This window comes from Silurus aristotelis, assembly GCF_946808225.1.
Source record: "Silurus aristotelis genome assembly, chromosome: 19".
Lineage (NCBI taxonomy): Eukaryota > Metazoa > Chordata > Actinopteri > Siluriformes > Siluridae > Silurus > Silurus aristotelis.
The window spans coordinates 13,720,709-13,733,183 of record NC_139592.1 but is presented as its reverse complement, the minus strand read 5'-3'; the positions used below and the strand labels follow the sequence as shown (position 1 = coordinate 13,733,183).

At 43.8% G+C, this 12,475-nt stretch overlaps 1 protein-coding gene across 1 annotated transcript in view; it reads left to right on the top strand.

Moving 5' to 3' along the window:
• Positions 1–1,763: 1,763 nt before the first annotated feature.
• sdcbp2 (syndecan binding protein (syntenin) 2) overlaps positions 1,764–12,475 on the top strand; it is a 14,333-nt gene continuing 3,621 nt past the window's right edge. Inside the window, exons 1-4 of the mRNA XM_083570243.1 lie at positions 1,764–1,923; positions 9,193–9,244; positions 9,442–9,532; positions 11,025–11,125. Coding sequence (XP_083426369.1) covers positions 9,194–9,244; positions 9,442–9,532; positions 11,025–11,125 — 243 coding nt within the window. The 5' untranslated portion in view covers positions 1,764–1,923; position 9,193. The remainder of the gene's footprint in view (positions 1,924–9,192; positions 9,245–9,441; positions 9,533–11,024; positions 11,126–12,475) is intronic.

The following is a 12,475-nucleotide window of genomic DNA, read 5'->3' as shown; positions in this document are numbered from 1 at the left end:
AGGATGCCTCGGGATGGGGAGAGAAAAAGAAGCAGTGGAGAGAAATTAGCGTAGCTGCTGTTCATGATATTAACAGCACAAGTTGATAATGTGCATGTGATCAGATGTTCTGGAGCACAAGGTTATGATGTGAGGCATGTTATGTGTAGGCTTTGCTAATAAGATATGTTTTTAATCTACACTTAAACTGGGTGAGTGTGTCTGAGCCCCGAAAACTGTCAGGAAGACTATTCCAGAGTTTAGGAGCTAAATGTGAGAATGCTTTACCACCTTTAGTGGACTTTGCTATTCTAGGAACTACTAGAAGTACGAAGTTTTGAGATCGCAGGGAGTGTGATGGATTGTAGCGTGTTAAAAGACTGGAGAGATACATGAGAGATAAACCATTTAGTGCTTTATAAGTAAGAAGCAGAAGTTTGAAGTCTATTTGAAACTTAACAGGAAGCCAGTGCAGGGATGATAAGATTGGGGTTATATGGTCATATTTTCATGACCTTGTAAGAACTCTGGCTGCTGCATTCTGAACTAACTGAAGCTTGTTTATTAATGATGCAGGACATCCACCTAGTAATGCATTACAATAGTCTATTCTGGAGGTTATGAACGCATGGACGAGCTTCTCTGCATCGGATATAGATAACATGTTTCTAAACTTAGAAATATTTCTAAGGTGAAAGAAGGCTGTTTTTGTAACTTGGTTGATATGATTATTAAAAGACAAGTTGCTGTCCGAAATAACTCCCAGGTCTTTTACTGTTGAACTAGTGGTTACAGAACATCCGTCTACACTCAGTTATGCGAGTTAATTGAGCTGTATCACCTGGTTTTGTTGAGATATATAGCTGGGTATCATCAGCATAACAATGGAAGCTAATTCCATGCCTTCTAATAATATTTCTTAAGGGAAGCATGTATATTGTGTAAAGCAGGGGTCCTAGAACTGAACCTTGTGGCACACCATAATTTACTAGCATTAGCCTGGATAACTCTCCATTTAAGTCTACGAAATAGTAACGATTGGACAGGTAGGATTTAAACCAGCTTAATGCCTGTCCCGGAATGCCGATGTAATTCTGTAAGCGATCTAGGAGGAGATCATGGTCTATAGTGTCGAATGCAGCACTAAGATCTAGTAAAACCAACAGCGAGATGAAGCCTTGGTCTGGACCAAGGCTGATACAAGTCGTGTAACAGACACTAGTTTTAGTCAAAGTTTTAGTGTAGACACTGCGGCTTATAGACAGGTGCGGCGTATTTATGTTCAAAATAAACATCTTTGTAAAATTCAGTGGGTGCGGCTTATATTTGGGTGCGCTTAATAGTCTGGAAATTACGGTACTTGAGTGAAAATAAATGATGATATACCATTCTCACACAGGGACGAAAAGCTCCTTGTCCAAACTCTTCACACGAACCCCAGTTCAGGATCATTGACATCTTTGCATTTGGCAAAACACTCTTATCCAGAGCGAGTGAACAGTTGAGGGAATAGGGCCTTGCTCAAGGGCCCAGCAGTTGCAGCATGGTACTGCTGGAATTTGAACTCACAACCTTTTGATTGTTCAAAATCGAAAGCACTGAGCTAGAACTTCCTCAAAACTGTTTCAAAATTCCTTTCCATTGCAACTTAACAAAAGTTTGAAAATATATATTTGTATATGTTTGTTGACCTTCTTTGCTTTTCACAAACAAACAAATCAATACTACCTGGAATATCCTTGTTTGTATATTTGGCAGACACGGCAGACACGTCACACAGCGGCAGACACGTCACACAGGCGAGCAGGAAGTTAATGGTGGAGTTTCCATTCCTCCGCCAAACGCAAATAGCGAGCAGTGAAAACGGCTTTGTCTGCGTTTATCTCTTCTCCTACCCGAACTTTTCGCTGTTTCATCCGGAATCGACAAATCAGGACCTTAAATGTAAGATATTCACATTTATTCACTCTCGTTCAGATCATTGACTTAACGACGTAACGTTAATATGCTAACCTTGTGACCTGGTGTTAACTAAGCAGCTAGTTAGCTAGTAAACACAGCTAGCGGAGCAGCAACTCGAAACCGAGCTTTATTTAGCAAGTAAACCACTTAGGAAGAACAAACAGGTTAATATATATAAACATATAATAAAATATATAATATAATATATTCCTGGATTTTTAGTATAGCCAGCTAACCAGAATTAAGAAATGATCAGTGCTTTAGTGGGTAACTGGTTAATTTACATAACCGTGAAGTATAACTGTTTTGACGACACCCAGGAATAAATAATATAAAAAAAGTAAATGAAGGGATGAAATTAGGTGTTTTGTACAACAGTTCACTAAGTAACTAAGCTCTTCAGCTAATAGTAAAAACAAGCTGCATTAGTAATACGTACTGGGTGTGTGGGAAGGTATGAAGAAAAAAAAAAGTTTCCTGTACTTGCCATGTTTGTCATGTGGAAATCGGGAAAGGGTTGTGGCCCAGACTGAAACAGAAATGTATGCGGAATGATTGCAGTCAGGTGTTTGGTTTGAAGGAGTCTGCTGTAGATTTTGCTTCCAGGGTTGAGATGATTTTGGACATACAGGACATTTTGGAAGGGACTTTTCCCTCTGGTGACATCATGAAATCCGGTCATGCTGAGAGTCTTGATTACTTCATAATAAGTTTAGGAAAAGACACGAAACCAGTTCTGGCCGTTGCTTAATCTTGGTCCTGTGCCATGGGAAAACCATTTGTCATGAAAGACTCTCATTCAGCCTTCTTGAAATAGGTATTCGGGTGCGTTGTTGTTTTTTATTATTTTTTAACTATATACTAATACTGCAGAAGATTAGTAGTTACATATAAATCTTTTGAAATGTTTTATTGCTTTGCTGTGACTTTCCTGGAATACATAATCCTCCATGACGTAGTAACAGTTGATTAATTCTTTGTGTATGCGCTGTGATGGAAACTGGTTAAAATAAACCCCCCAAATATTTTACTGCCTAGGATTCAGACTTGATTAAGCAAATACGTGACGTCAGGAAGCTATTTTTACACGATTCCTAAAGCTTGCTTACTAGCTTTAGCCAAATGAGAAATGTGTCGCTTGCTAGCATGTGTCATGTGATTTCAATAATTGCAAAATAATCTATTTCCAACACTGGCTGCCATTGCTTATTTTTATCTCCAACTGAGGATTCCTTCCATACGTGCATTACAGTTAAGCAAACCTAATCTTAGCTGTATTGATGGCATTGCAGACATGAGTGAGGCCTAAGTCCACAGTATATGCCAACAAGAAATTTCTTTATTATATATTTGAAAATAAGAGCTTCATAGGGACTCTGTATCCCAATCCAAAAATACATCTCTATCACTGAACCTTGTCATTTGTTGGTGATGGTAGCAGGCAGTGGTCTTAGATGATGGTCATTAACTATGACTTTCTTGATGAGTTTCCTGTTTTTCCTCCCAAGCACTTCCTGAATCAGTTTCTAGGCGAAATAGGCACACTGTTAACTCAGGTTTTGCTGATAATGCACTTCTTGAGCAGCATACCAATGAGTCTATAAAATGGCAGCATACATCTTAGGCAGCATTGTGCTGAATCATTGCAGTGCTAAGAGACTTGAGGATAATGCACTTAGGACAACCAGTACAAAAGGTTTCTTGTTGTAAAGAGTTGATAGGTCTTATTTTATATGGAGAGTTCAAATTGTGATGAGGTGGAGTCGCCCACTCTTTAGCTCACATTTCTGATACCCGCAAGTGCGTCGAATCTGAGTGGGGATGAAATTGAAAATGGAAATATCAAAGCCGTTTTTGGCTGCTGATCCGTCACATCTAACTTCGCTTAGGCCTCACACTTTTGAAAAGATTATATTGGACAAATATTTAGTCTTCTATTTAGCCTGTTTCTATTAAGTAATCAAAAGTCGTGGAATGTAATTGTTTATGTAAATAAAAAAGCTTTGTGCAAAACCGGTATGGTTTTAGATTAAGAATGTTTTTCCACATCTAACACTATTCTTCTCAGTTACACAAAGGAGGAAAGAGATGATAAAGTGTGTGATTACCTTTCCCAATCCCTGGTATATACCTATACTGTGTCAGGAAAAAAAATAAAACTCAGAAATGCTCAAGAATGCAATAAGCCAGTAAGCTTTTTCACATGCATAACCTCAGTGCACGTTGCATAGGGATAAAACTAATAAGTAGGCTCCTGTAAAGCCTTTTATCGTACACTTAAAGTACACAGGAAGCAGTAAAGCTATACTGTGTATGATTTGTCTGTTTATTCCTGGTCTTTCGTCTTCTGTAATTGCTTTGTCTTGTGAGGGGTTACGGTGGAGCTGAAGCCTATTTCAGGATCAAACCATAAATATATGACCATTATATTTATATATATATATATATATATATATATATATATATATATATATATATATATATATATATATATATATATTCTACTGATGAACACACAAGTTGTTTGTTTGTTGGAAAGTAAGCAAATAATTTAGCTAGTTCATACCTTGACCCAGTTGTGATGTTGTTGGTCTAGCTGTAGGTCTTATGACAGCCAGTGTGAGTCATCAGCTGACATAAGTATGGATATTTATTGCTCTTTAAGTTAGCTAGCATGCTAAACTGTTGGTGTAATGTTTAACAGGCTGAAGAACAACATATACAGATTAGGTTATAGTTTATAGCTATTAGATTACCTAATAAAAATATTCCCATGAGACTGTTTTTGTTCTTTCTGGATTAGTTGGCTAATGCTACCGGAAATTCCGATTTTCTTTCAGCCAGCTGCCTGCTCATTTTAATGTCTGTTTTTCTTTACTTAAAATGAGACAAATATTTGGTCTAGAGCATGAGCTCATTGCTGGTTTAGTTTAATTTTAATTTCCTCAGTGTTCTTATTTATCTTGATTCTGTGCTTGTCAGTTTTGGCATGGGTTAAGTGTAATGTAATGCTGTCATGTAACATTTACATTTGCAGCATTTAGCAGACGCCCTTATCCAGAGCGACGCACAAAAGTGCTTTGAGTCTCTAGCAATAAATAAATCTACACTGGTACGCAAGATTACAAACTTAATATACCTATATATGTAACCTTTTGGAGTTTCACTATAGGTCACTTTAAATGCTGATCCTAAAATGTTTGCTATTGCTCCAAATGATGTGATATCTTGACTACCCATATGAACTTTCATGTCTTTGTTTATGATGCTTTGTCTTTTCCTTCCTGACGGATGATGCTGTGTATGATTCACTATTTTCTGCCGAGAAGTTTTTATTCACTGTACCACAGATTAGATAAAAATCGTCAACTGTATAGAAGACATTCAACAAAAAAGAAGCTATTTCCCTTCACACGAACAATTTAATCATTGAGTATTTTGTACAAAAAACAAATAGAGTATCATGTATTTCCTCTATTTTAGATTGAAGAAAAGTACACTAGGGTGTAATGTTTTTAGCTGTGCAGCAAGGAACTGTGGCAATTGTAAAAAGTCAGCAATGTGGTGTTCAGTTTGACATGTAGGCTCATTATTAATATATCATTAGATTTTTTTTCTCTCTCTCTTTCTCTCTCTCTCAAAGATTTGTAGAGACTAGGGCTGCGGCTATCACTTATGAGTCTATCGATTAATCGGATAATAACTAAGAGAAAATAAGACGGTCTCTCAAAAGGAACAAGTAATTTGTTTCCTTAACCTTTTTTTTTTTTACTTTTTTTTTTTATTTTTACTGCTGAAATTGCAATCTGTGAAAACTAAACCAATTTAGTGCATTTAATTGCCATATTACATCAAAATACAAATACAATCAACCCCCGTGTCCGTGTCCGCGCGAGTGTCTGAGTGTCCGCGCGAGTGTCTGAGTGTCCGCGCGAGTGTCTGAGTGTCCGCGCGAGTGTCTGAGTGTCCGCGCGAGTGTCTGAGTGTCCGCGCGATTGTCTGAGTGTCCGCGCGAGTGTCTGAGTGTCCGCGCGAGTGTCTGAGTGTCCGCGCGAGTGTCTGAGTGTCCGTCCGCGCGAGTGTCTGAGTGTCCGTCCGCGCGAGTGTCTGAGTGTCCGTCCGCGCGAGTGTCTGAGTGTCCGTCCGCGCGAGTGTCTGAGTGTCCGTCCGCGCGAGTGTCTGAGTGTCCGTCCGCGCGAGTGTCTGAGTGTCCGTCCGCGCGAGTGTCTGAGTGTCCGTCCGCGCGAGTGTCTGAGTGTCCGTCCGCGCGAGTGTCTGAGTGTCCGTCCGCGCGAGTGTCTGAGTGTCCGTCCGCGCGAGTGTCTGAGTGTCCGTCCGCGCGAGTGTCTGAGTGTCCGTCCGCGCGAGTGTCTGAGTGTCCGTCCGCGCGAGTGTCTGAGTGTCCGTCCGCGCGAGTGTCTGAGTGTCCGTCCGCGCGAGTGTCTGAGTGTCCGTCCGCGCGAGTGTCTGAGTGTCCGTCCGCGCGAGTGTCTGAGTGTCCGTCCGCGCGAGTGTCTGAGTGTCCGTCCGCGCGAGTGTCTGAGTGTCCGTCCGCGCGAGTGTCTGAGTGTCCGTCCGCGCGAGTGTCTGAGTGTCCGTCCGCGCGAGTGTCTGAGTGTCCGTCCGCGCGAGTGTCTGAGTGTCCGTCCGCGCGAGTGTCTGAGTGTCCGTCCGCGCGAGTGTCTGAGTGTCCGTCCGCGCGAGTGTCTGAGTGTCCGTCCGCGCGAGTGTCTGAGTGTCCGTCCGCGCGCGCGAGTGTCCGTCCGCGCGCGCGAGTGTCCGTCCGCGCGCGCGAGTGTCCGTCCGCGCGCGCGAGTGTCCGTCCGCGCGCGCGAGTGTCCGTCCGCGCGCGCGAGTGTCCGTCCGCGCGCGCGAGTGTCCGTCCGCCCGCGCGAGTGTCCGTCCGCCCGCGCGAGTGTCCGTCCGCCCGCGCGAGTGTCCGTCCGCCCGCGCGAGTGTCCGTCCGCCCGCGCGAGTGTCCGTCCGCCCGCGCGAGTGTCCGTCCGTCCGCCCGCGCGAGTGTCCGTCCGTCCGCCCGCGCGAGTGTCCGTCCGTCCGCCCGCGCGAGTGTCCGTCCGTCCGCCCGCGCGAGTGTCCGTCCGTCCGCCCGCGCGAGTGTCCGTCCGTCCGCCCGCGCGAGTGTCCGAGTGTCCGCCCGCGCGAGTGTCCGAGTGTCCGCCCGCGCGAGTGTCCGAGTGTCCGCCCGCGCGAGTGTCCGAGTGTCCGCCCGCGCGAGTGTCCGAGTGTCCGCCCGCGCGAGTGTCCGAGTGTCCGCCCGCGCGAGTGTCCGAGTGTCCGCCCGCGCGAGTGTCCGAGTGTCCGCCCGCGCGAGTGTCCGAGTGTCCGCCCGCGCGAGTGTCCGAGTGTCCGCCCGCGCGAGTGTCCGAGTGTCCGCCCGCGCGAGTGTCCGAGTGTCCGCCCGCGCGAGTGTCCGAGTGTCCGCCCGCGCGAGTGTCCGAGTGTCCGCCCGCGCGAGTGTCCGAGTGTCCGCCCGCGCGAGTGTCCGAGTGTCCGCCCGCGCGAGTGTCCGAGTGTCCGCCCGCGCGAGTGTCCGAGTGTCCGCCCGCGCGAGTGTCCGAGTGTCCGCCCGCGCGAGTGTCCGAGTGTCCGCCCGCGCGAGTGTCCGCCCGCGCGAGTGTCCGCCCGCGCGAGTGTCCGCCCGCGCGAGTGTCCGCCCGCGCGAGTGTCCGCCCGCGCGAGTGTCCGCCCGCGCGAGTGTCCGAGTGTCCGTCCGCGCGAGTGTCCGAGTGTCCGTCCGCGCGAGTGTCCGAGTGTCCGTCCGCGCGAGTGTCCGAGTGTCCGTCCGCGCGAGTGTCTGCCTGGAAAATTTGCAGGTCCTTATCTGAAACCTAACTAACAGCAAGTTGTAGATTATCTTAAAATTCGCGGGAATCCACAGCGGGACCAAATGTTCAGGAACGTTTGGAATAACGATGTAAACTGTTTTTGATAAAAATGTCATGTCTAGATGAATTCACTAAGGTACCATAGGGGCTGCGGGTGTGCGTCCAAAATTCGCAGATTTTCGAAATCCCTAACCCCCGCGAGTTCCAGGGAGACCACTGTATATAAATAAAAAATCATAAACAAAAAAAAATAAATCAATTTCAAACTTACTTCTAAACTTTTGAAATTTTTGTGTGCACGCTATGTTTTCAAATGAGATCCCAGAGCAGTCCAGGCTTTAGCAGGTGGTGCGTTAGTATTAATGGTATGTGGGGAAACACAGTGCTCCGCTGTGTGAGTGTGTGAGAGAGAGAGAGAGAGCTGATGGCATGTATGGAAAAGCGGAGGATGGCAGGTAAAGGTGTGCGAATCTGCGAGTCTGCTTTACTAAAAGATGTGTCCCGGCATGAGTACAAGGAAAGCGCATTGCAAAATTAAATAAAAAATAAAAGAACGCTCCGTCTGCTGAACCGTCGCCTGTTGACTCCTTCTTCCAACCCGGAACCAATGAGATCTGTAACAGATTTGTCATATTGCCATGTAATGTAGCAACAAATCGTGTACAGTTCCTCTCTCTGCTCAGTGTTGGTAAAGCTAATTGTTAGTGTTATAATATCAGCAAATTGTTCTCTGAAAGTGTTTCCTCACATGCACTTATTTATTTCATTAAATCTAGTAGAGATCTAGTATCCCTGGTAGAGACCAAAATAATAATAAAAAAAATGATTACTATCATGGCAGTTTCTAAAGAGAACAAAAATGTACCGTTTACTGTGTATGTGCAGAAGAGATCAGTGGATTCTCATCGGTTAGAGAAGTGAAAACCACAATACTATGTAACTGGTGGTAAATAAATGTGGCAGTTTACTGATAGCAGGTTGTGTATATCACATTTACAAATAATTACTTACAGTAAATAGTTATTTGGAGGTAAAGGCTGCATTTTTATATTAAACATCTTGAATGTTGCATTAGACTTAAAATGTGTTTGTGTGTGGAGCTGCATGAAGAAGGAGAAAACAGGAAGTGTGTGGCTTATCATTGTGTAAGTGTAGTGGGTCGTTTGTGCTGTGATCTGTGTCAAGGGCTGTATAACATGTGGACAATATTTTGGTGAAGCATTGAGCCAAACTAAAAAAAATGTCCCCTGCATTGGATTATATTTTAGTTTTCCCCCATACGGAATTATACCTGCATCCAGATTTCATGTCAAGTGCATTCAAAAACCACTATGTCTGACTATTACATCCCATCAATAACTCTCTCTTTTCTTTTTTTTTTTTGTTTTTTTTTGTCTTTTTGCAGCATGTCACTCTATCCATCTCTTGAGGACCTGAAGGTGGACAAGGTCATGAGGGTAATAAAAATACTAGACTTGACCTCTCAAGCGTTGTAATGCTGGCTTACTGTGGAATCATCTAGCATTGTGGTGTTCCTGGACTTTATTACTTCAGAATGACAAATGTTTTATTAAGAAGATAAGGATTGAAGACCAGGCTTTCTCTGTGCTGTGTTTCAATTATTCTCTATGTAAATGTATATTTTCTCTGACAGGCACAGGCCCAGTTTGCCCAGTCCACTTCCTCTGCTCCAGCTGTCACTGAGGGTGCCTACCAGCCTGCCATACAAGGTATGCCAAGCTCAAGTAAGTCAGTAGCTTCCTCCTTTATTTATTTATTTTTCTTCTTTCTTTCTTTCTTTTTTTTTTCCCTCTCAGATGAATGCATGCATACCTTTTTTTTTTTTTTTTTTTTTTTTTTGGTCCTGCCTCCTCCTCCTTTTTTTCTTTTGCCTGAAATCATGTCATGGACTAAATTAGGGACTAAAATGAAGGTCATTATGGAATAATGGACTAAAAATCCCCCAGAGACAATAATAGCATGACACATTCTACATTTTTTTATTTATTTATTTTTTTTTTTTTATGAGGTTCTTGTTTTTCCACTTCCTCTTTCTTCTAGTGCTAAGTGTGCCACTAGAGTCTATTTACATCCAGGTGCAAGAAACTCTTAGAGAGTGAAAACTGGGGAATGTGTGAATATGAGGGGGGGTTTTGTATTTCTTTTTTTATTTCTCTCTCACACACACACACACACACACACACACACACACACACACACAAACACACACACACACACACACACACACGGTTGCCATCAGGGACTATGGGGCCTTTGTTTACTCTAAGCTGAACTAACTTTATGTAGTCATGGAGACTTCATTGGAAGCTCTGTGTATGGTGTTTTTCTTTGGCAGCTTTGTATATGAAGGGGAGAGTTTTTATTTTATTTGAAAGATTAGCGTTGGTGCTGTTGTCTAGGAAGAAGGGGGATGCTTAGAAGTCATTTTCTTTATTTCACTTATTCCCTTTATTTTATTGAGCTGTCTCACTTAGTTTCAGCACCCATAATAACACTGTGTACTTCCCTCATCAGTTCCTTTCACATGACCCAACATGTTAATTATTCATTTACCGCTAATAACGTTTTAGTCTGATTCTTTTATATAAATCCAACAAAAGTTCGCCGTGTAATGTCAGTCTGCTACACTGTTAGAATTGGAACGGGATCATGTGGGAATGCTGGACAAGAGGAAGAATGTATACACTGTAGAAATCCAGGATTACTTTAGAGCAAAAAAGGAACAAGGCTCGTTTTCTTTTCCGTTCCTGAGCTGGGTTGAAGGATTCAGCTAAGAAATGTAGACAATGCTCTTACTCGTAGATAATAAAAAAAAAATAAAATTATGTAGCTTGTTGTGTTTTTTTTTTTTTTTTTTTTTTTTTTTTTTTAGCACAGCTAAATGCACATAGCTGTTATGTGTGGTAGACTCAGTAAGGTTGTAAAACATCAGTAATGACACATGTCATTTTAGGTAACAACAAGGAAGGAAAACACGTCATCCTAAAGCAATGTTGCCATAATTAGCGCTGTGTAAATTAGATATTGCAGTTTGAGAAACAATTTAAGCGAATGATTTATGAACCGTAGTTCATTATTGTTACTTGTGTATGAGAATGGGTGTTTTTTGAGTGCTATTTTTTTATTAAAAAAACAAAACATTTTTTTTCATATTTGTTTGCCTAAAATATTGGAAACTTTTGCTCTACTTTGTCTTTACTTCTCTGATTCTTTAAGGTCTTTACCCAAGCCTGGAGGAACTAGGAGAGTACATGGGACTCAAACTCACTAGTGATGAGGTGCAGAAGAACTTGGCTCTTATCCCAGCTGCAGATAATGTGAGTGCCTCTGTGTGAGTGAGTGCCTCTGTGTGAGTGAGTGCCTCTGTGTGAGTGAGTGCCTCTGTGTGAGTGAGTGCCTCTGTGTGAGTGAGTGCCTCTGTGTGAGTGAGTGCCTCTGTGTGAGTGAGTGCCTCTGTGTGAGTGAGTGCCTCTGTGTGAGTGAGTGCCTCTGTGCGAGTGTCTGAGTGCCTCTGTGCGAGTGTCTGAGTGTCCGTGCGAGTGTCTGAGTGTCCGTGCGAGTGTCTGAGTGTCCGTGCGAGTGTCTGAGTGTCCGTGCGAGTGTCTGAGTGTCCGTGCGAGTGTCTGAGTGTCCGTGCGAGTGTCTGAGTGTCCGTGCGAGTGTCTGAGTGTCCGTGCGAGTGTCTGAGTGTCCGTGCGAGTGTCTGAGTGTCCGTGCGAGTGTCTGAGTGTCCGTGCGAGTGTCAGTGTCCGTGCGAGTGTCTGAGTGTCCGTGCGAGTGTCTGAGTGTCCGTGCGAGTGTCTGAGTGTCCGTGCGAGTGTCTGAGTGTCCGTGCGAGTGTCTGAGTGTCCGTGCGAGTGTCTGAGTGTCCGTGCGAGTGTCTGAGTGTCCGTGCGAGTGTCTGAGTGTCCGTGCGAGTGTCTGAGTGTCCGTGCGAGTGTCTGAGTGTCCGTGCGAGTGTCTGAGTGTCCGTGCGAGTGTCTGAGTGTCCGTGCGAGTGTCTGAGTGTCCGTGCGAGTGTGTGCCTCTGTATGTTTGTCTGGGTGTGTGCGTGTGTGGCATCTGTGTGTGTCTTTGTATCAGTGTCTGTGCTTGTTTGCAGTGACTCAGTACTGTATTATAGAGCCTGTGGTTATCCTTAGCATTTAAAGGAAGTAGATGTGTACAACGTGACTCTACCAGGCTTTATTATACAGCCTGTGGTTATCCTTAGCATTTAAAGGAAGTAGATGTGTACAATGTGACTCTACCAGGCCAGCTCCTTATCCCATGTTTTGCAATACTGTGGTTTTGTAAATAGAGAACTAAACTTAGTGCTTAGACCCTTTATCAAGAGTACTGTTGTGGAAAAGTACACAAGCAACGCAAAGTAGGTCAACGTTATTAAAAGGAGAAACACATCGTCTTTCAGTGAGGGCATATAATGAAAAGCCAAACTTCAAAAGCCACAGAAAATTCCCTGGCAAAGTTTTGTTTTCTCATGTAAATTGCTTTTGAAAATATTTAGTGATAAATAGAATTGTGTGAAATGTTTAGTGAGCTGATATATTTTGGTCATATCACCCAATCTTAGATTGACTCATAAACCTAAAAACATGTGAGATCAGCGAAGATGGGTGTTTATGCCCATATGAACACACTCCGTTTATGTTTAGTTCCACTTTGTA